Genomic DNA, 24318 nt, shown 5'->3' with positions numbered 1-24318 from the left:
TAGATTTTATGTTAGTCTCAGACTAATACCAAGAGGTAGAAGTGTTAAATCACTGGCAAAAAAAAAGATGAAGACGTTATGTTCTTGATCTGGAACCATATAGGCTTTGTTGAGTTCCTATAATGCTAATAAGAATTTGTGAAGAGGACAGGTCTTCCTTTCTTTGGATGTTCATCAAAACTACTGTCTCACTGGTAGAAATACTTATGTCTTCAGTTGCAGATTCTTTATTTTTTTAACTTTTTTTTTTTAAGATTTTATTATTTATTTGACAGACAGAGATGACAAGCAGGCAGAGAGGCAGGCAGAGAGAGAGGAGGAAGCAGGCTTCCTGCTGAGCAGAGAGCCCGATGTGGGGCTCGATCCCAGGACCCTGGGACCATGATCTGAGCCGAAGGCAGAGGCTTTAACCGACTGAGCCACCCAGGCACCCCAGATTCTTTATTTTTAAATATAAAAGATATAAATGTTGAGGTGCTTGGGTGGCTCAGTCACATGAGTATCTGAAACCTGAAGTTTCAGCTCAGGTCATGATCATGAGATGAGCCCCGCATCGGGCTCCATGCTCAGCACAGTCTGCTTGAGATTCTCTCCCTCTCCCTTTGCCCCTTCTCCTGCTTGAAAGCATTCTTGCTCTCTCTAAAATAAGTAAATGAATAAATAAATAAATTTCTTAAAAGATACTAATGTTGAAAATCAGTGGTTTTTCTATAGCTATAATGCAGAATACTTTACAGTTTTGTTTCTAGATCAATAGTTTTGAACCAGTCACTTTACTTTAATTGATAATTCCCACTAATATATAGAATTGTATTAAAAGAACAAAAATATTTGTCACTGTGCTTACCACAAGCTATATTTTGAAGGAGGAGTTGCATTATTAAGTTGGCAATGAAGTAGAATAAATCACAACTTCCATTGTTTTTAACATTTGGAAATTCACATGTATTGTGACTAAGGTATATCTGTGAAGGAAATCTTTATATTTCATAGAGAAGTTATAGATTTTATTTGGAAGTCTATGAACATGAAAACCTAAAATCAAATAAAATAATGTAAGTCTGTCTTCAGTGCCTGCAGTGTTTTTAAACTATATTCATTTATAGCTAGAAAAGTACCTTTTTTTATGTATTTTTGAAGTGTTTTGCCCTTTTCATGTTTGTTGCAAATATTTCCTGCAATTTCTTTGATTTACTTTGACATATAAAGTATGCATTTTAATGTGGTCTTACTGGTACTCTTACCCTTTGTAACTTTTCCCGTTTATTCTAGAAAGTCATTTTCCAGTCTAAGGCCTATTCAATGCTCACTGTATTCACTTTTAATTTTTAAAAATGGTTTTTTATTTTATTTTATATTTTTCTTTGTTCCAGATATTGCTAACTGAGTCCTGGGTTGGACTCCAGAGAATCTGAGAATTCCCTAAAATTCTATGCACAATTACATACGTATCTATACATACATTTTTCTGTGTAAGATTCCATAACTCTTACTACATTCTGAAAGGGGTCTATCACAAACCCTACGGGCCCCTTCCCAGGAAATTGTTGTGAGCTACTACTGTAATTTATCTTAATCTTTTTTCGATATAAGGTAGTATGGGATGCTAAAGTAATTTTTTCCCCTTTTCCCTAATAGAGTATCCCAGACCATTTATTGGACAATTATATATATTTTTTAAATTTTTTATTTAAGAGACAGAGATCACAAGCAGGCTCCCTGCTGAGCAGAGAGCCCGATGTGGGACTTGATCCCAGGACTCCGGGATCATGACCTGAAAGCAGAGGCTTTAACCCGCTGAGCCACCCAGGCACCCCTGGACAATTATCTTTTACGATTTGTGTTGCCTTGAAAAATAAATTCACTTTTAACTAATTTGTTATCTTTTTTCTCTGCAGAAAAAGTCAGAGAAATTCAAGAAAAACTTGATGCTTTTATTGAAGCTCTTCATCAGGAGAAATAAATGGTAATAAGTAGAAGTCCTCCTACTGCATTGGTACTGACTAGATGCAAAATTTGTATTTTTTAACTTTTTATTATAGTTTATCATTATAGTTGACTATATTTTGCTTGTCCTTAATAACAGTTTTAGTGTGATTAAATAATTTTAATAGCAGGAATCTCTGAAACTAATTCTACATTTCATACATGTAATGTCCCTTTTAAATACTTGATTGTCTTCTGACTGAACTAAAAATACCCTCTAGAACTCATTTTGAACAGAACAAAGGTAAACAAAGCTCTAAGCTGTTTCATAATATGCATGTGGCTCGTAAGTGTTCTGCATGTAAAGACTTGGACTGTAGCCCTCATTATTTTATTGCTCATTGTTCACATTCAGTAGGTAATTATGTGTATGTTAAGTTGCAAAGCATTTATTTGGCTTGACTAGTAATCCTGAAAATTTTCCTAAATCTTATTCTCTTATGTTTAAAAATATTTCTTTTGTTTAAAAGAACTCAGATAGCCTTAGAATGTAGTACTCTTCTGAATGTGTGGACTCTTGTCTAATTCTGTAGTCTGGCATCGGAAGCATGTTCCAAAGAAGTATTACATATTTAAAGACTTGCCTTAGTAGCTTAGTAACCTGCTGATTATTGCTAAAGAATTATAATTAGTAAGTCTTTTGCTTTTACTGAAGAAATTGAGAAAGGGAAAATACTGTAATTAAGCCATTATTGTGTATTTAAAATATTTAATTAATCACTTCATTTGTTAGCCTTGCCCTGTAGGCAGCATGCAACACATTCAGAACTGGAAGGAATAGAAAAGTGAAAGATTCCCTCCCTAGCTGCATTCATTTCAGGACAGGCCTTTAGCCAGACTACCTGTTTTCCTCTATTGGAAGGACAGTATCTTTGAGAAAGCAAGCTAGAAAAGGAAGCACAGCTCAGATCCTTCTCATCAGAATAGCATCCCAGCAATGAATGAGGGAGGAAGGAGTTAGAAACTGGCTTTCTAGTAATGCTTTGTTATTTTGTTCTGTCTCCCTGAAGTTAAGACAGATGTATATATGGATGTATACAAAATGTATCTAGAAACTAAGTATCAATCATCTTGAACACCATCCAAAAGTAATTCATTGTTTTTAAGTGTCTATGTTCATAAATTATTTTATACAACTTCAGTGTCTGAAAATTTTCTCTTAAAGCTATAAGGTTGTTATATCTTCCTCGCTGTCATAATTACTATGAATAATTAATGTTAGAAATAAACATTTTGAGAGCTTTTTTGATTTGGAGATTCTCCTCTTCAGCACCAATGTTCTCTTGAAGTTTTTGTTAATAAATGTGGTTCAGGGCTGGGGCAGGGGGTGGAGAAAATTCATGAAAATTACAGAAGCCCATTAAAAATAGAAGCTTTATTTCTGTCTTTAATAAAATGAAGAAGCCTAAAGCCAGCCAGTGTTTTACATAATGGTCAATGTCACTTCCCTGAGCTGGTCAGTGTGACATCTTGGTGTTACCGTTGATTCTGAGAACATTCCTTTTCCTGCCAGAGTGTCTGTGTCAGGTGGAGTCCAGGGCAGTCCCAAGAGCTAAGTTGTAATGATATTTGTCTATGAGGAAACCACCCCAACTTTCATTCTTCCTTACTTGTCTTTAGTCTCTAAGGCCCTTCCCAACCCTGGGATTTATAATCCTGTGAACTGTTGTTAGTAATTCTATTTTGTAGTCTGCAAAGCTAATGAAAAGAATAAACGTGGCAAAATGGTAGTAGCCTTGCTTCATTCTGACCATTTTATAAAAGTTACCAGGAACGAACTTTAAAGAATAGTTTCTTAATGATAGGGTTCCTCAGCCTGATGGTTTTTAAGAAGAGGTTTATACCCAACACAGTCATACACAGTTTCCTTCTGCTGATTGGTTTTAATAGGTTTTTAAATTTTTGCCATAAAAAATAAATTACAGCATTTTTTTATTTACACATCATGTTAATAAAATTGTTCTATTGTTACATTAGGTGATATTTTGAATTTAATAAAACTAGCAGACAGGCAGTTAAGCTTCAGTATTTTTATAATCATGCAGTAATAAAGTTTAGAAATTTTGTATTTGCCTCATACCTTAATTTATCAAATGTGTTTATTTTTGCAGAATCCTACCAATAATATAATCACCTCTGCATACATGTGAAGAAGAAAACGTCAAGGTCTCTTGTCCTGCCTTTTTTCCTTCTGCTATTCCACCTTTTTAAACATAAAATAAAGTAATGGGATAAAAATAATTTATGCGTGTTCGAGGCACTTTAACCATCAGTTGCCTTTCGAATGCAAGAACAATGGAAATGGCATTAAAATCCTATTTTATTTTATTGAAGTGACAAATTGAGATAATACAAGTGGTGTGGCAGTTAGATTCAGTCCTTGAAGATAAGAAGTCTGCTCTCCTGCTTGTCTCATTTGTGGTGGCACGTGTTCAACTAATTCATTAGCTCGTGTTACTCAGTGTCAGTTTTTTTCTGGGGAAAAAATGCCAGATGTTGTGAAGAGCTATCAATTGTATATAAGATGATGGTAACCCGCTAAGTTGTTGTCTGTTTTTGTAATGCTCTATATGCAGTAGCTATCTGATTATGAAAATTCAGTTTACATTTATCATGTGAAAGAGGACTAGCTAACAGAAGAGTGCCTCAAATAGGTGAATTCGGATTTCAGCAACTTGCTCGCTAAGGGGGCTGCCTTAGAAGCGAAGTCGGTAGCAGCTTCCCTGGTTGCTTCCGTTGACAGTTTCATCCTTTCTGTACCCATTTTGGATGTTGTATAGGTAAGTCAGTGTTCTGTTAACCATGGGTGTTTTGAACCTGTGGACAGAGCTACTGGGTTGTGACACAGGGTAAGGAAGATAAAGAATAATCAGTTGACTGACTTCGTTGAGACTGTTACCAAGCACTTCTGGTGGGCTTCAGGAAAAGGCTTTCTGTCACAAGACTGTTTTAAAAAGAAATTATTTCAACCGAATAACGTTGACTATCTCCCTCTTAGCCGACTGTGTAAAAAAAAAAAAACATAAAATTTGATTCACTGCAGTTTAGTTACTGTACCCTCACAGCATTTTTGTGTGTTTCATACAAATACTTTTTTATTGGCTCAAGGACCTTAAAGCAAAGAAATATGCTATTTTGGGCTTAAAATCTCTTTCTTGTTTATCTCTGCTCTTTGTTGCCATTTCATTAAGCCTTTATTATTCTAATAAAAGTGCCCATTGTGTGACAGTCTTATTTTATAGTTTACTTAATTTTACAGCTATTTTAGAATTATGTTTTGGTAACAGTGTCCTTGCTACCCCACTTTTTTTTTTTTTTTTTTAAATTTAGCATCAATATACTCTTCATTGTGATTTCTCTAAGATCTGAGGACATTTAATATACAAAGTTGGAAGGATATCACAGACTATTTCAGAAATTGAGAATTCAGTTAATATTTGTTCTATATTGTTTGATAAGAAAGGTAGATCCAGCTTTATTCAGCTGGTAGCAATCTACGTTGTTACTTGGTAGATGAGAGTCAAGAACATTTCATGTGTCTTTCACCTCTAGAGCTGATGAATGAACAGAAAAGGAATAAATACACACACACACATACACACACACACACATGTTCTGTGCTGAGTTTAGAGATGACCTCACTGGTTAACTCCCTCTAACCATGCTGTTTGGTGGTAACTCCTCACTGAAGCAGGCACCGTGCAATTATTAATATTTTTGTAGTTGTAAAATACAGCCACTTTACAACTATAAATCTGTTTCTAAAGAAATAGGACCATGTTTATTTGTATATGCTATGGATAGGAAAAAAATACTCTCAGCTGTATTTCTATAGCTTTTTTCCGAGCAGAGGGTTAATGTTAAGTCAGTACTTTTTCACATCTCTTTATGTAAATACAAGAAACAGTGATGGGTGTCTTCATTTTTGAGATCAGTATTTATAAATTAAACACAAATAGATGATAAAAATTAATGTGATTAAAAATCCCATTTAAGAGTCCAGACACTCCCTCTCATCCCCCACACTAATATGACTTCTTTCTTTCATGGTACATTTTTTTTTTCTTTTTAAGCTGATCTCATTCTAAGCATGCCTCCCCTGCCCCCTACCCCTTGGAAGTTAGGTTGATGCAGATGTTATTTAAAGAAAAAATAAAATTCAGATTCTCAACAGTAAATCCTGTGTGTTTTGTCTGTAACTCAAAAAATTACAAATGATTCAAATATAAACAAATCACTTCAGAAACTGAATAGACAGGAGTTAAGTTCTAACTTGACCAGGAATCATTTGTTTTAGGGCAGAATTTGCCAAGAATAGGGTGAACAAAGCCCTGTATGGAAGACTGAACAACTAAGTAGATGATATCTATAATTGACTCGGTCAAGGTGTCAGTTTTAAAACTCCATATTCGTAGGCAGTACACAACAGGAAATAAGCCCTTCTTGCTGCTTCACAGTTGAATCCACTGAGCTCTAGCTATCGGTGGAGCAATCCGCCTTTCTTAGTGGCTTCATTATATTCTCTCCTCTTTGTATTACCCCCCTTTTTCAGACTTTACCCCAGTGGACTCCTTCCCACAAATAGTTTGGCCTCCAAATGGAAATGAATAGTGTAACAATGAGTAGGGAACATTGCAGAGAGTGATACTTCCTCACCATATAATTTGAGAAATTTACATATGATGGTAAGATTCAGAGTGTAGGCTTAAACGGTAAATTCCTTAAGTAGTTAATAATTTTATATTTATTTATTTCAGATGTATTTATCTTAAAAAAGAAATAATGGTATTTTAGTTTTCCACTGAAAGGGATCAAAACAGTGCTTTTTCTCTCAGTTCTCTAAGCTGGTGTTGGCTGTAGTTTCAGGTACTTAGCAGTGTAGAGATGTGCTTACAAATATACTTACTTTTGAATGGTCATGGCTATGTGTTTAAATATTTAAAACTTAACCTTGTTTTTACTTGTGCACTGTGAATGAACTTTGTATTATTTTTTTAAAACCTTCGTGCTCCATGTAGTTGTTTTTGCAATTTTATTTTGCCGGTGCTTAATTAAGGTCATTTGTATAGATTAGTAATTAAAGATCTTTAAATCATGTTATAATTTGATATTGGAGAGCATCTTTTAACTTTTCTCTGTATTAACAAGGAGATGAGAGAGAGAAGAGAGAGACCTGTGCACCTAGACTCATAATTTGACCTCATAGTGTAACCAAATTCATGGTCTCATAAGCCTCTTAATGTGGCTCTTTTCTGAATACTTATATTTCACATGCTTCACATTTCACCATTGTAATCCATGGTCAAACAATGCCTTTTTTCATGTCTTGATATTTGTCAAAACATTTTGGTATTTTCTCTGATAAAATATATTAAAAATGTCTTTTAATTGGATTTTGCTGCCATGGCCATCATTTTCATTAATGATGCTAGCTCGCATGTTCATTTGTACAGGAGGCTTACTGGAAAATCATACCCAAGTCTTAGAATGGGAAGAAATTGAGGATCCCTTACTTCCATCTACCACCTTGTTATGAACTCCTATTTCTCTTTTTTTTTCTTCCCAGAACTTTGTTCCTAAGTGATGCTTATTAAATGTTTGTTGATCATTTGATGTGTAAAATAAGACAGAGTAGAGGAGTGCCTTCTCCAGGATTCCTATGGTTGGCTGAAGTCAAAACTAGGGAAAGACTCAAAGTCATGATCACTTCTATAAGTAGTACATTCTAGCTGGAATATGCTTTATTGCTGATGAGTTAATGTCAAGAGACCATCTTCGAATTCCTTTGGAAGTTTTGTAGAAAAAAACATGTCTTAGTCACGTTAGCCTGTATGTCACTTGTCACTGTTAACAGACCAATCTCAATGTGAGGCTCAAAAAGTAGTTGTACTTTAATTTATTATCCTTTGTATACTTCAGGTTCAAAAACTGCATGCATCAAAAAAGGTTGAAGAATTTACTTCTTGTAGATTAACAGTGATTTGTTTCTTCTCACGCTTCCAAATGAAAAAAATCATACCTTTTAAAAATTACTCATTTTTTAATTGAAATATAGTTAACATAATACTAAACTAGTTTCAGATGTATGAAGAATTCTCTACCAAAGAGAAGCAGCTATCATGTGTTTGTAAATAATACAGATGTATTGTTGAATTGTATTACAAAATGTATTTTAAAATAAACACATCCAGTTGGTGATAATTAAAATGGTTATATTCTGCACATATAAGTTAATAGATATAGAAAACTTTAGAGTTAAGGTGAGCACTATAAAAATTAAGAAGCAGAACAGTATCAGGAAAGTTTATTTTTGTTAATTACTTATTTAAGTTCAGTTAGCCAACATATAGTACATCATTAGTTTCTGATGTATGTTTAGTGATTCATCAGCTTCATATACCTTACATCACGTGCCCTCCTTAATGCCCATCACCCAGTTACCCCATCACCCCACCCACCTCCCCTCCAGCAACCCTGTTTGTTTCCCAGACTCAGGAGTATCTCATGGTTTGTCTCCCTTTCATTTCCTCCCATTCAGTTTCCCTCCCTTCCCCTATGGTCCTCTGCACTGTTTCTTACATTCCACATATGAGTGAAACAATATGATAATTATCTTTCTCTGATTGCCTTATTTCACTTAGCATAGTATTCCTCCTCTCTGGTGACTGAGTAATATTCCATTGTATATATGAACCACGTCGTCTTTATCCACTCATCTATTGAAGGACATCTCAGCTCTTTCCACAGTTTGGCTCTTGTGGACATTGCTGCTAGGAACATTGGGATGCAGGTGCCCTTCTTTTCACTACATCTGTATCTTTGGGGTAAATACCCAGCTGTGCAATTGCTAGGTCTTAGGGTAGCTCTATTTTGAACTTGCTGAGGAACCTCCATTCTATTTAATTGTGAGTGGCCTTTACCCTGAAGAAGACAGTTCTATAGAATAAGAGTAAGAAAAATGTGCCTCATAAGATTAAATAAGTATCTTGAAACGAAAGAGTTGAGTTAGGTTCACATTCCCTAGGGCCAGTGTCGAGGCTCATTTGGGGACAAGTCACTGAGTAGGAAGTAATTTTTTAAATCCCTATTCCCTCATTCTTTGCAGTAAAGAATTCTTACTTGTTTTGTTTTTAACTAATTAATCCGGGTATTGGCCTGGTTCCTATCCAGATATTTGAGAAAATTGAAAAACCTGGTTTTTTTAAAACCTCTAGGCCCAAGATCCCAGTGAAAATGCAGTCACCATGCCGTGACACTGCTAGCTGCCTCCCCCAGAAGCTGTTACCAATACAGGGTTTACTCCATGTTTGAAGCTCAGTGTCTGTTCTGCTGCTTCCTCTTGCAGTCACTTAATCACATAGCAACAGCATGGAAATTAGAATTATATCCACTTGTCAGGAAATATAGTCATGGTTTATACGATTTAGCCCTTGCCAGAAGCTTGTGAGACCTCTAACATTTCTAAGAAAGTATGTAGAGAATAGACTAACTCCATCTTGCTCTACTAAAATTTTTCTGAGAATTGGGCCAAATCTTCAGGAAGCAATACTGCCTGGACTGCCACTGACCTACCTCTTGATTTATCTAATATGCTCTTGGCTCTCCCAGATCCTATATGATGTACCTATTTGAAGAAAATACTCTTCTGCAAGGTATCCTTTGCAGAAGTAAAACCTAAGAACATAACTGTTATCATTTAAGTTCATTAAAGTAAGGATTACAAGATAATTAAGTTCCAGCAAAGCTTCCCACTCCAAACAAATGTATATGTCACTGTCAAAAAGAATTCAAGACTTTAACCTGTTTCTTCACTTCAGCTGCAGGAAATACTGAAATTAATTTACCTTTTAAGGAATTAACCTATCCATTTTTCTGCTTTCCACTTTTGTTTTTAATCTCTCTTTTCCATAGGTCTTAATATGGAAGTTGTCACACATCACTAACAAGCTGCAATGCCTACTCTCTCTTCATCAAGAAATGTATTTGTCTAGAGAGCTTAAGTCCAAAAGTACCCACACTTAAAACACCTCAGCTACGCTTTAAGAGCACAGCACGAAACAGTGAGCCTGCCTCCTTGCCTCCATCAGCAGTACTAACAGGAGGAAGAGGTGCCTGGTGCGTGTTGGGAGAAAGTTACAGACAGTAGCACACCCTTACTAAGGGCACATCAGAAAGGTCCTTGCAGGACTGAGCGCACAGCAAAGATGTGTACTGTCAGTGGCCATTAGCATTTTGAGGTCCCTAAGCCTTTTTTTTAGTATCCTATCTTGCCAAGGATTAGTCCATAAATTTTGGGGGGTTTTCTTTTAAGTTTTGAAGTTAAGAAAAGAACTTGCACGGGTATATCTTGTGTTTTGCATTCATTACTCCAGGTAGTAGTGTTTCCATTTTGTCAATGAGGAAATTGGCTCCGAAATTTTAAGTAACCTGCCCAAGGTCATTCTAGTGAGTAGTAAAGTCCAAATTTGAAAACAAGTCTGGTTACAAACCCTTGTGCACTTTCCTGTCTCTCATAGTTTTAGGACAGTGAGCTTATTTATGAAGTGAATTTATTGAGGAGTATCCTGGCCCCCGACAGCCTTAGAACATGCATAAGGGACTAACCCTAACTAATGAGGCTATTGCTGCATCACAAAAATGGGGATCTCAGCAGAGGCGGGGGCTCCTGTGGGGTCCTGGGGGACAAGGTGATACTGAGATTCAGGGAGTTCTAATCTCCTGCCTGCCTCAGATCTCAAACCTCAGTAGTAGTTAGTACCTGGTGATTTTTCCTCAACATGTTATGTTAATTTTCCCATCTTACCTATGTTGATTCTCTACATTCTTTTGAATTAGTCCAACTATTCAGATCCAGGATTATTTTTACCCCAGTTTTTAAAACCTGGATTGAATCGCTTCCCAAACTTTGGCTGCCTTTCTGTTTCTAATAAGCTTAAACCTTGAGAGAAAGGCTGTTAGCAGAAGCCTCTACAATTTTGACTCAACTTATTTTTAAGAACATCATATACATTCTTTATTTAATTTTCTTGCCTTGAGTTTCTAGTTTGCCAGGACTTGGAAATAGATAATTTTCTTGCCAGCATCCTCCTGAGTTTATCTTCTCGTGTATCAGATAGATCACCCTTAATTAAACACCCCCACCCTTTGCTGCCTCTCCCATATGGGAGGCTCTCAGCACGAGCGAAACCACTCCCGTTTTCATACATCCAGATTTCTCTTTTTAAACATCCGAGACATCTCCTTTCTTGCTAATTATACTTGCCAATTGCCATGGTAGAGCTGAACCAGGATTGTGAGATGGTAGTTTCATTCATGTCAAAAGTACCGTGTGTGTCGCTGTATGGACGGACGAGGCATTTGGATCTTGTTCTCCGTTGGGCACCGTTCTCCCCCATCGGTGCAGTTCGCCAGCTGCACACCCTATGATTGGCTGGGCTTTTGATGTGCAGATACTACAAGTTGGTCACAAACGTGCGTACAATGGGCCTGTTCTGGTTCATGTGAAAATCAACATCCTTTTTTGTGTTCCCGGGTGACAGGATGCTACAATACTATTAGCATTTGCAAAGAGTGTGCTCTGTCCAAGGGTGTAACCACAGATCGTGTGCTGCTCAGTTTGTGTTTCTCTATTATGTGAGAGACACAAAGAAGCTGAAGGCTGGCAAAGGCCTGTCAAATCTCGTAATGTAGCGCTCGACCCCCAAACTCCACTTGGCCTCCGAGCATCTCTTGTTCCCCGTTCCACCCCTTTCCCTGAATGGGCTCTGAGGTAGGTAAATGAATTCAGTGGCCTGGTAGGCGGGGGATTCCTTTCTGACCTCATTCCTGTACCATTTGTTTGCAGGCTTGTAGGGGGAGAGGAGGACATTTTGGAATCCTTTGTGTTAAATAATTTTCTTGCAGGTTGGGGAGTTAATGGTAACTTTGTCTGAAGCCAACCGAGCAGAAAGCCTCCATGGACCAGGCGTGGCATGCTCAGCCAACCTCCTCAAAACTACAAGATGAGAATGTGGAACTAGGGAAATTTCTATTGCAGATGCATATGCGGCACGACTGCGTGTTTGCCATCTGGTTGCGGGAAGCGGAGCTCCTCCTGTGTATATAAAATAGAGTAGTTCTTCCTTAAAAAAAGAGTTCCCTCCTTCTGAACTACCATAGCTTTTGTTACTAACGCCTGTAGTTTGGATAGTCTTCTGTGCAACCAGATAGGTATATTTGGAAACATTTTTAAAAGCTTCCACGACCTGGCTGACTGTATGGAGGATAGTGTGATATGCAGAGGTTTTCTATCCTTTTTTTTACCCTCAGCTTCACTTTAGCCAGTAAGTTACAGTTTTAAAACAATGATAGCTTGCCATTTGCCAAAGCAGAAAAGAGGTCCTGAGAGAAGAAACAATTTGTTCAATTAGTGGCAGAACAAGAACCATTCTCTTCTGACTCCTAAGCAAGTACAGGTCCCCTTACCCGGGACTCCAGTGACCCAAGGGCAACCCCCATCCGGAAGCGGGTGACCCTCCTCTTGAGGCATCATCAGGCCAGCAGTGTCCTAACGCTCTCTCACGGTGCCTACGCCATTCTCCTCACTCCATCTCATCACAAGAAGGAGGGTGAGTACAGGCCAATAAGGTATTTGAAGAAAGAGACCATATTCACACAACTTTTATTATAGTATATTGTTAAAATTGTTCTATCTTGTTATTGGTTATTGTTAATCTCTTACTAGATTTACTAAACTAAACTTTATCATAGGTATGTATGAATAGGGAAAAACATGACGTCTGTAGGGCCGGAACTCCGCAGTTTCAGGCATCCACCAGGGTCTTGATCATGGGCGACTGTTTCTATTCTGAGAAGATTTAAGCCAGGCCACAAACTCAGTGCCCCCAAAGTCAGGCATTTTACAAAAGAACCTGGAGAATCTGGATATTTATTTGAAATCGCGTTACTTTTGAATGTTAGCAGCTATTTAAAAAATCTTGGGGCCCCTGGGTGGCTCAGTGGGCTGAGCGTTCAACTCTTGATTTGGGCTCAGGTCACAGTCTTAGGGTCCTGGGATCTAGCCCCGTGTCAAGCTTTGCACTCAGCGGGCAGTCTGCTTCTCCCTCTCCCTCTGCCCCTCCCCCTGCTTGCTTGCTCACTCTCTCTCTCTCAAATAAATAAATATTTTTTTGAAAAAATCCTAAACGGTGTGTAAGTCAGACAGAAACATCCGCAACCAGCATGCTGCCCGGCCACGGATCACCATGTGAAAACTCAATTTGAACTGCAGCGTTTTGTCCGCTGCCAGCCTCAGTGCAGCTGAGTGACAACACCCCTGAGGGCTTCTGAAGAGAGCATGATTTCTGGGCATGCTTACAGGTGCACAGATGTTAAGCTTCATTTAGAGGCATGGAGCCTTAACTCTAAATGAAGTTGAATGATGAGACTGGACTGAAGGGGGAAATCTCATTTATTAAATGCCAACTATACTAAATATATTAAATATATTTCTTATTCTTCCTAACATCGGCACTATCACTGTTTTCCAGTACGTGGATGCCCACTGGAAGGGCTTCCCTGAGTTCCCAGGCTGTCAAGTCGGCTGAGTCTGTCTGGGATCCCATGTAGGTTTGCCTGCTGAGCCTGGAAAACAGAGCGGGTATTGAATAAGCTGGCAACATGCCCGGAGCCCCCTTCCATCACCCACTCACCTGTCCTGACCCGGCATTTCCTTTTCATGTTGTAAGCCGCAAAGAAGTGTGCACATTCCTGAAGAGATACTTAATATATTACTTCCAGGACCACGGACAAGTCGGTGCTGAGAGGAAACCCTGATTGAATAAGATGCATATATTTAAGTAAAAGTCTTTTGTTCTATTTGCCTACCTTTTTCAAGTTCTGAAAGTCACGCTGGTGAACTTCAACAGGGGAAAATAGCCCCGAGGTCAATTTTGCATAATTTAGGTGAATCCTGAGTATTCAGAGCACATTCTATCTCTAAGGTTTACGGAGGAAGAGGTAGCCCAGAATTCTGATAATTATTTTGTTTTTGTTGCTCAGCTTTAATAAAATCATCTCACTAACTAAAGGGTACCATATCGTAAGGGAAAGCCAGTTGTCTACTGTGTATGTGTGTGTGTATTCATCCTCGATCTGTAACAAAGGGTTCATCTTAGTTCCCAAAAAAAGCCATCCTATTTGGAGAAATTCTGTCAGGAAAGAAGGCAATGACACGGCACACACACAGAGCTCAAGACTGTGTGTCTGGCTCTTCAGAAGGGCAAAGCAGAGCCCAGGACCATGAAGCACAGGAGTCCTACTTCAGACTAGCATGCTGTGCTCCCCACATGACCGTGTCAGAGACACTTCCTTCCCCAGACCAGATGTGTGAAAGGACAGCAAGTTGGTTAGCCCCACAGGTTTCCTCCAGCCCAGATCACCTCTGAGTTTCTGCCACTGATTAAATTTAGCATCCAGAGAAACCAAGGAAACATGCGTCCTTGTCCAACCAAGTCAGGCAAGATGTTTTCCAGATCACATTCTTTTTTCAGTGAAAGGCATTCTAATAGTTGCCTCCAAACCAGGTACAAGGTGTTTCTCTATTGAATCCTTCTAAATAACTAGTTACCATGTACTGTTTGTCAGGCACTGTTGTAGGCACTTAAACTATGTGAATGTTGGTAACTTCCACAACCCTGAGAGATAGGTACTATCATTTTCCCCATTTTATAGGCAAAAACAAAACAAAACAGCTTTTAAATTGTCCACATTGTCAGAGTTTGCTTAGCTTATAAGTGGCAAAGCTGGGATTTCATCTTGATCTGTGCCCCTCACCACCATCCTGTGCTGTAAATTGTTTCTCGCCCATAAATGGCCTGCATTGCATGGTACAATGCAAGATGAAGAAGTTACTGTTGGTGAAGACGCCAGAGAAGTTTGGGAGGTTGTGAGTTCAGAAGGGAGGCATTGGGGAGCTGTAGGTAAGGAGAGGTCCTGCTTTCTCAGGAATGTTTGCACAGAGAAATAGCATTGCTGGCTCATAGGTGCCTTGGCTCCACAGACCGGTCCTGAGATATCCCTGACTTCGAACAAGACAGCTCAAAGCCAGCAGCTGCTCCCTGCCAGGGGCAAAGGGCATGAGCCTGTGTTAATCTGCACTAGAACAGGAATGAGCAAAGAGACCTAAATCCAAAGTAGGGTTCTTTTTTTTTTTCTTTTTTCTTTTTTCTTTTTTTTTTGTATTTTTTTTCCTTATTAATCTATAATGTATTATTTGTTTCAGGGGTACAGGTCTGTGAATCATCAGTCTTACACAATTCACAGCACACACCACAGCACATAGCCTCCCCAGTGTCCACCCCATCCCTCCTACCCTCTCCCCTCGAGTCACTCTCAGTTTGTTTCCTGAGCTTAAGAGTCTCTTATGGTTTGTCTCCCTCTCTGATTTCTTGTTTTATTTGTTTTATTTATTTATTTATTTATTGTTTTATTTATTGTTTTATTTCTTGTTTTATTTTCCCCTCCCTTCCCCTATGATCCTCTTGTTTCTCAAGTGCCTCATATCAGGGAGATCATATGATAATTGTCTTTCTCTGACTGATTTATTTCGCTCAGCACAATACTCTCTAGTTCCATCCACAGTCATTGCAAATGGAAATATTTATTTATTTATTTTTTGGTGGCTGCATTATATTACATTGTAGGCTTATATATATGTGTGTGTGAATATATATATATACATACACTGTAGGCTCATATATATATATACACATATATGTATATTATATGTATACATATATATACACACTGTAGGCTTCCAAAGAGACTATTGGTTGGCTGCCTGGGAGAGGGCAGGGTGCGAGCTGAGTGAATTTAGGTTCACAACCAGGTGGAAAAGGGATTGCCTTCTCTTCTAATAGCCCTGCTGGGATCCCAGGCCATGCTTTAGCCACCATGTGGGTATAAGGAAACTGGATTTGGAGCATTTTAGATTACCAGTATGGTGGTTTGCATTTGCTGTTTTTGCATTTTTCTAATCCGAATGGGTTTTCTTTTATTCTCATTTTATACCACCACTTTAACATACTGTGTTCTGGGTACTCTGGATATAGTTATTTGGAAATAAGGCAAATGAACTTTTCTTAAAAGTTTTTTTTGAGGGACGCCTGGGTGGCTCAGTTGGTTGGACGACTGCTTCGGCTCAGGTCATGATCCCGGAGTCCCGGGATCGAGTCCCGCATCGGGCTCCCAGCTCCATGGGGAGTCTGCTTCTCCCTCTGACCTTCTCCTCGCTCATGCTCTCTCTCTCTCTCACTGTCTCTCTCTCAAATGAATAAATAAAATCTTTAAAAAAAAAATTTTTTTTTGAAGATTTGCTTATTTATTTTAGAGAGGGCATGTGCGCATGTAAGCAGGAGGGGTGGAGGGAGAGAATCTCAAGCAGACTGTGTGCTAAGGGCAGAGCCCGATGGGGGGCTCGATCCCAGGACCTTGAGATCATGACCTGAGCCAAAATCAAGAATCAGGGGCTCAACCTCCTGAGCCACTCAGACCCTCTGAATGAACTTTTAAAATACCCATGAATCCCAGGATCTAGAAACAAATTGGCATCTTTTGTGAAGTCTGTCAATCTGTAAAGTGTACACTATCTTTCCTTTCATTGACAGCCAGGGGCCTTGAAAGAGAAATCATGCATCATTCCTTGTTTGGCTCACTCCAAGCTCACATTTTCTTTGGCCACCTGGGCTGCTCTGCTACGCCCCTCATCAAGGCCACCACTGCCCCCCCACCCCAAGCACTCTTTTACTTACTTGGCCATTTAACACAGTGGCATCCATTCCCTCTCCCTCCTCTTTCCTCTCTCTCTGTAAACCCTTACTTCTTTGGCTTCTGTCCTTTGATGACACCACTTTTTCCTGGTTTCCCTTCTAGTGACAAAGCAGCCGCTGATTCTTGGTGCTCTTTGCGGACCTTTCTAAATGGTGGCCCAGAGCTCTCCCTCCGTGTCCTTTCCTCAATCTCACGTTCTCCCTGGCTGGTCCACTCCCTGCCATGTTTGCAGTGACTGTCACTCTCTGGCTCTGTCCCAGTCCTCTCCCCATGCCCCAAAGCCCCATCTCCAGTTGTCCACTCCCATGTCCCACAGACACCCGTCCACAGCTAGACTACTGCTTTCTCCATTAAACCTGTCCCTTCTCCAGACCTCACTATTTTGGTGACAGACACTGACTGATAGGTGCACAAGACAAACATCCGGGAATCTCCCTCTCTCCCTGATACAGGAATAAACCCAATCACCAGTCTCCCTAGTTTTCATCTTACTAACCCACATCACCATCTTACGGCCTCTGCGCATATCAGACGACCCTCGTGTCTACCTCTATTGCCACCACAGACCTTCCTTGTCCCTTCTCCCCTATCCACACTCTTGTCAGAATGATGTGTCCAAAGTGCAAACATGACCACTTAATAACTGTCTCCAGATAGCTTTCAAGGTAAAGTTCAAAATCGTCAGCTCATAGCTCTTCCTGATGAGAGAACTGCCCACCTCTCTGAGCAGTTCCAGCCCTGCTCCTCATCCCGCATCCCTGTTGGTGCCCAGAGCCCCCCGCTCCACCACACTGCCTTTCTGCACACACACTGCTCAGGCTGGACCAGCTTCCTTGCTCTGGCGACCCTCCTGCCTTCCTGGGGACCACAGTCCACCATCTCCTCTGGGGACTTATGGGACTTATGTGACCCCTTCCTTACTCCCTTGTCTCCCACCTGAGTTAACTGCTTTTCGTCAGTGCCTTAAGCACACGTCCATCCTAATACAGCGGCATGTCCTGGAGTTACTGATCACTCACGCATTTCCTCACGAGATTGAAAGATCTCGAGGACAGGGACTGTGTTCTCTCTTTTCAGATACCTAACACTTAGCACATCACAAATATGGGAAAAAACTGTCTAAATGAGTTAATTGTTCATGTCTATAAAGCATAGAGTATGTAGGGGCGCCTGGGTGGCTCAGTGGGTTAAAACCTCTGCCTTCAGCTCAGGTCATGATCTCAGGGTCCTGAAATCGAGACCCGCATCGGTTTCTCCGCTCAGAGGGGAGCCTGCTTCCTCCTCTCTCTCTCTGCCTGCCTCTCTGCCTACTTGTCATCTCTGTCAGTCAAATAAATAAATAAATAAAATCTTTAAAAATAAAGCATAGAGTATGTAGATACTGAGTTACATACAAATTAATGTTTACTGCTTTCTGTATGTTTACTGGGGGTGGGGTGTGCGCATGTGCGTGTGGTCTCTTTTTTCATTTGCTAACTGGCATAAACAACTTTTCACTTCAACTGGCAAAAAATTGGACCCATAATCAGGATTCGCTGTAACTTGGAAAGTCCTTTTCATCTTCAGTCTTAGTTTCCTCACTGATAAAACAGAAGGTTTGATTGGATATTCACTAAAGGTCCTTCTGATGCTGATAATTTGCAAAAATTTTAATACTATTTTAATATAAAACTGCCTCTTACCAATAAAACTACTCTTAAAAATAAAAAATAAAACGACCCATAATTGGGTCATCAGAGCTATTATCTCATTTGATCTTCACAATGTAACAATACCATAGAGAAGATAGTCATTGTGATAGGGTGAGTAGAATTCAGTGGTTAGCCTCTATTAAGTATTTATCTAACCTTAATCAAATGGTTTGGCTCTACCGCTAAATTTCTGAAGTATTTTGTTTCTGCAAAAGTATTTCTGCAGCACAGGATGCATTTCTAATTCTTGGAGCTGTCAGAGCTGTACTCAAGACGTAAAACATGTGCATAAGGAAATGCTTGCCTTTTCTTACTTGGCGTCTGGAGATCCTCTCCTTGAGTAACTGCTGTCTTACAAACCCGGTCTTCCTCTGCACCCGAATCCAGTAAAAGGTGGTTTGTGGACCCCAGGGCTTGTCAAGACTATTCCAGGCTCACAAGGTCAACATGACTTTGTAGTAATACTAACATGTTGTTTGCCCTTTGTACTGGCATTTATACCCACTGGCTGTGCCAGAGTTGCGGTGGGTGACCCTGCTAAGATCGAATCAAGCAGGGATGTTGTGTTGCCCGAACCACTACACACTCACAGTTTAGAAAAAGGAAAAAGCCAGTTTTACTTAACGAATGGCTTGATCAAGTAGCAAAGTCATTTATTTTATTATTTTGTATTACTATGATTTTAATGATTTTTATTTTTGCTTAATCTCCACCTATAAGTACTTTTCATGTCTTTTTCATGGTCTGTGACGAATTCGGAGGTTCACATAAAAGACTTTGCCACCCAAAATATGATGGTCACCTTGAGGGAGAATAGTTGTGCAGTTACTTGATTTGTGACCTGAAGCCTCACTTTTTTGAAGGAACACCATTTTGGTGAGGATGACTGAGAAACTATGCTAATTCAAACTTGCTCATGTGGCAGACATTTTCTCAAAAATAAGCAGAGTGGGCCTGCCACTTCATGGAAAACTCTGTTGTATTCGTTTCCAATGATAAAACTTACACATTTAGGCAAAAAGCGGAATCTGGAAAAACAGAGTGAGCGTGACAACCTCTCAGTATTTTTCTGGTGAAATGAATGATGACTTTGATGAATATTTTTTTTTAAAGCATGTTTTAATTTTTTTAATGTTTTTGAGAATAACTGACACACAGTGTGACATAGTTTCAGACGTACAACATAGTAATTCATCCTTTCTGTACTATGCTCTCCACAAGTGCAGCTCCCATCTGTCACCATGCAATGCTGTTACAATATCATTGACTGTATTTCCTACGCTGTGCCTTTTATTCTCATGACTTAGATGAATGTATCTTTTTGATATTGTAAAAAGAAATGTATCAGAAGATCTGCATAACCAAGGAAACCAGTATTTTCAAAATGGCTAATGGATGATGGGGTCAAGTTAAGCCTAGGGAAAGCTCCTTTCCAAGGGGAAGGTAGACCTATGGATTTTTACATCCTAGAGTATGAAAAGTTCATTGATAACAATTATAGAGTCTATATTGCAACTAAACTTTGTCAAATGTTGGTGTAGTACCAAAGAAGATTCACAATTACCTGGAAAGCTATTAAATTCTCCTTCTCTTTCCTAATTACATCACTGTGTGAGACCCAGTTTTCTTTGTACACTTCAATCAAAACAATACATTGTAATAGGTTGAATGTAGAAGTGAATGGAAGACTCCAATTATCTTCTATCAAGCCAGACATCAAAGAGAATTCAAAAATTAAGCTATAGTTTTTTAATAAGAAATGTAATTTATGTTAACATGAAGTTGTTTTATTTTTTAATTAATTAATAAGTATATATTTTAAATGATTCTCCATGTCGATTTTGAAAATACTGATATCAAATATTATATTAAATATTAAATATCGATACATATAACCCATCTAAAGAAAAATTTCTCTGGGATACTCAATAATTTTAAGAGATTAAAATTCTAAAAATCACTGCTTGTACTATGAGGCTTAACTATAGGATCAGACCATTTCTTTGTTTAAAATATCTGAAACAGAGTCACCTGGGTGGCTCAGTCTGTTGGGCGTCTGCCTTCTGCTCAGGTTGTGGTCCCGGGATCCTGGGATTGAACCCCACATTGGGCTCCCTGCTCGGCGGGTGGCCTGATTCTCCCTCTCCCTCTGCCTGCCACTCTGCCTACTTGTCTTCTATCTCTCTGTCAAGTAAATCAAAACAACAACAACAACAAAAAAACCTCTTTAAAATATCTGAAGCAGGGGCACCTGGGTGGCTCAGTGGGTTAAACCTCTGCCTTAGGCTCAGGTCATGATCTCAGGGTCCTGGGAACGAGCCCCGCATTGGGCTCTCTGTTCAGCAGGGAGCCTGCTTCCCCCTCTCTCTCTTCCTGCCTCTCTGCCTACTTGTGATCTCTCTATCAAATAAATTAAAAAAAAATTTTTTTAAATATCTGAAGCAATGCACTCTCCATGAGAATTGCCTCTTAGTTTCTTAGCCTAATTCAAGATAGATTTTAAATCCATAGCAAGGGTTAAAAGTAGTCTAGCAAACGTCAGTGATTGTTGGTATGTGACTTGCAGGTTGAACCGCTTGACAGACAGATTGAGGAAACTGTTCTATTAGGGGTGATATGGTTAATGCAGCGCACGAAAATTTTTGTTTGTTTAAGGACCCACTGTTGGTAGAGTGTCTCAGCCCTCTGTCAGGGAGAACTGTGCTTCCCCGGAGCGACTAGTATGCTCTGACCATCCATAGACCATTTTTCTCCCTTTTCTTGGGTTTCTAGGAAGCCCAAATTTGCATTCTGAGCTCAGCCTTGCTCCCATATGGAAACTGACATTTACTTGTAACTTACTTGTTAACATTGACTGGTGGTACTAAGCTTTCCCCTGCCTTGGTTACATTTCGCTCTAATTATCTTTGATTTCTTCCTCTGAATTTTTGTGGGTATTTCCAAAAGCGACCTCCAGTTCTCCTGCCAAATATAGGTAAAACATGTAAACATAAGTACACTCAACTATCAGAGATGCTGTCACTCTGCTCTCCTTCCTGTACTGACTCCAGCTCCTTTCTATGCAGCAGGAGGCATGTCTGGGGTTTCTTTGTTATGTCCTTTGATTCATCTGCAGAAGAGGGACAGGGAGTCGTGAGGGAAGCAGCATAGCAATGCCTTAGGAAAATCTGGCTCTTCATGCAACCTGCGCCAAGAGCGGAGAAGCTAGCCAGACCCAGAGGCCGCAGAGCAGGAAAGCAGCCAGCAGGCAAGCCGGTGGGTAGGAGGAGGGGGGAGGCCAGCCCCCAGGCCTCCAGGAGGAATCTGCTCCTCTAATGAAAGGGTCCTTCTTTCCAGGGGATTATAAGAATATTCATGACCCTTGAGATCAGCAGGTGAGGCTCAGGCCTCCCTACTCATCCTTTGGGCAAATAGTCCAGAAAGCCGAGGTTGCCAGGACGAGAAAGGAACAGTGGGAGTTGGGAGCTTTTCCTGCTTCCCTAGGCCCCCAACCCCCTTTATTTTCAGAGGAGGGCAGGGTGGGGGGCACTTGTCCTGAGGTGAAGCAAGGCCTGTGTCTTTCATTTCTAAAGAGCAGGCAGCGAGGCCGAGGCAGAAGTCCCGTGACATGACTTGAGACACAAAATGGTATCTTAGCATCGAAGACCCCCTTTGACAACAAGAAGAAAAGCCCTTTTCTTCCCAGCCCGGATTAGGCGAGGAGGGAATTCTCCCGAACATGTGTGCATTGTTTCGTGGAGGGCAGCCAGGCTGGCCTGGGGCTTGCCTCCCAAAGTCAGCCCAAGGAAGCTTGTCCCCGTGTAATTAAAAGGGAAGGCAAACAGCAGGGAGGCTTGTTCCGCTGCCGCCCACCAAAGTGGGGTCCCGGGGGGCCGGTGTGGCCCAGGAAATTGGCTAAATTAATGGTTATTGGAGGCCTCACTGAATGTGTGGGCCCTGGAGGCAGAGAGAGGGCAGGCCAGGCAGTGTCCTCAGAGCTCTTCGGAACAAATGGAAAAAAGAGTCATTCTCAGAGAGCTGAGATGTCTCAGCAACTTGCCACCTGACCGCGCAGCAAGCTGCCCTGGGGACAGGCACCTGCAGCGAGGGGTCAGCGCCTCACGGAAAGCAGAGCCTCCAGGCGGCGTTTCCAGGCCCTCGTCTGTCCAGCTGACGCAGGCGGGGCCCCTCTCTTTCTCCAGCTGACGGCAAGGCCAGGAGCCAGGAGGTCACGGGTCATGGCCGCCTTGGTGGGGGCCCGGAGCTCACAAAGGGGGCAGAGTTTCTGGAAAGTAGTCTCTTGTGTTGGTCAATGGGAAAGTGTCTCACTCAGAAGTTACTGGGTGGGGGACGTCAAACCCTGAACCGGAGGCTAACATGTTTGGCATTTGTAGGGTTTAACTCCTTTATGAAAAAGAAAACTTTTTCAGGGGAAAAAAAAAATCTTTCTAATTGCCGTTTCCTGAAAGCTTCAGTTCAAGGCTGTGAACTTCATGCCTCGGATTCCCAGCTGCCTCCTCGGCATTCACACGGGGCTACAGGCGATCTCCCGAGGTACAGGGAGACGGTAACAGTGACAACACAGACAGCCGGGAAGCAAAGCAGGGCTGAGTCTCCAAACCCGCGGGCCCCCAGCTTCCTGCTGAAGGCCACAGACTCGCTGAAGGCCCAGGCAGGTGAGCAGGCAGGGCTGGGGCCTCCACTTTTTCTGGTAAGTGGTGGATCTAAGTCAATATGCCAGAGTGGATATGGCTTGTCTGACTCTGCAAATATTGAACCAAAGACTCGAGTACGGCCATGCTGTTGACAGTTCCGAGATGGTGTCTTTGTTGTCTTTGTCACCATGAAGTGCAGTCCAGGGGAGTCCGGTCTAACACCCTGTGTACACAGAGGGGCCAGTGTGCTCGGAGGCCCCTGTGTTTGCTCTGCCAATACATGCGGGCGGCTGTGCCTTCCAGCCTCCCACTGCCGGGAGACAGCTGGGGGCATGAGCCTCGCCCACCCTCTTCTGCCTGCCCCCCTGGGGAGGGGTGCTGACCACAGTAGCCAAGACATGGGCTTCCTTTTCTCTCTTCTCGGTTTGTTTATTAAAAAAAAAAGTTTGCTGTAGAATGCACATGTGTCATCCGTCAGCCTCATAGACCGTCCCAGAGCACCCCACCCTTGTATCCAGTAGATCAAGAACTTGAACGTTCCCAGCATCCCCCAAGCCCGCCTGCGACCCTCCCAGGCATCACATCCTGCAAGGCCGACCACTCGCCTGACTTCTAACATACAGTAGTTCCCTCTGTGTTAAGCCGCATGGTTTTGAAAACTTCCTGTGGCATTTGAAGCCAGCCTGCGATGTGTCTGTCCCTCAGGGCACTGTCACCGCACAGCCTGGCACCGATGGGTCCTAGCTCTGCCCTGCCCCAGGCATTCCCCTTCCCTGCTCTGGTGTTGGGGTGGGCTCTGGGAAAGCATAGAGTTGGTCTCATGTCCCTTGGGGACTTCCCAGTACCAGTGTGTGGTCCCTGGTTCCTCGAGCATGAGGAGGACTGTCTAAGCCACGGGCAATGCACAGGCTCGGGTGTTATGTCCCAGGAAGGTGGCAGGTGCCCAGCCCACCATGCCCCATTGTACCTCCATACCTTCTATACCACTGTTCAGAAACATCAGAAGACATGTGGTTTATGGATTCCCCCCATGCCACCAAATACACTGGAGTCATTCCAGTCCTGAATTTGGTCCATTCTTCTGTCTGAAAACCGCCCCTGGCCCAACTGAGAGGGAAGAGGAGCCTCCCTCTAACTATGCTCTGTTATGTGACACCGCACTCCTTTCACATTCCTAAAGCAAATTGGGGGCTGGGAGA

At 41.1% G+C, this 24318-nt stretch overlaps 1 protein-coding gene across 4 annotated transcripts in view; it reads left to right on the top strand.

The window, feature by feature from the left end:
• OPA1 (OPA1 mitochondrial dynamin like GTPase) overlaps positions 1 to 7379 on the top strand; it is a 90544-nt gene extending 83165 nt beyond the window's left edge. For all 4 annotated transcript variants that reach the window (XM_059391269.1, XM_059391267.1, XM_059391268.1 and 1 more), the window contains 2 exons: positions 1899 to 1966; positions 4098 to 7379. In XM_059391269.1, coding sequence (XP_059247252.1) covers positions 1899 to 1963 — 65 coding nt within the window. In that variant the 3' untranslated portion in view covers positions 1964 to 1966; positions 4098 to 7379. The remainder of the gene's footprint in view (positions 1 to 1898; positions 1967 to 4097) is intronic.
• Positions 7380 to 24318: the final 16939 nt, after the last annotated feature.

The sequence above is a fragment of the Mustela nigripes genome, chromosome 2 (genome assembly GCF_022355385.1).
Source record: "Mustela nigripes isolate SB6536 chromosome 2, MUSNIG.SB6536, whole genome shotgun sequence".
Lineage (NCBI taxonomy): Eukaryota > Metazoa > Chordata > Mammalia > Carnivora > Mustelidae > Mustela > Mustela nigripes.
This window is presented reverse-complemented; position numbering and strand designations above follow the sequence as displayed.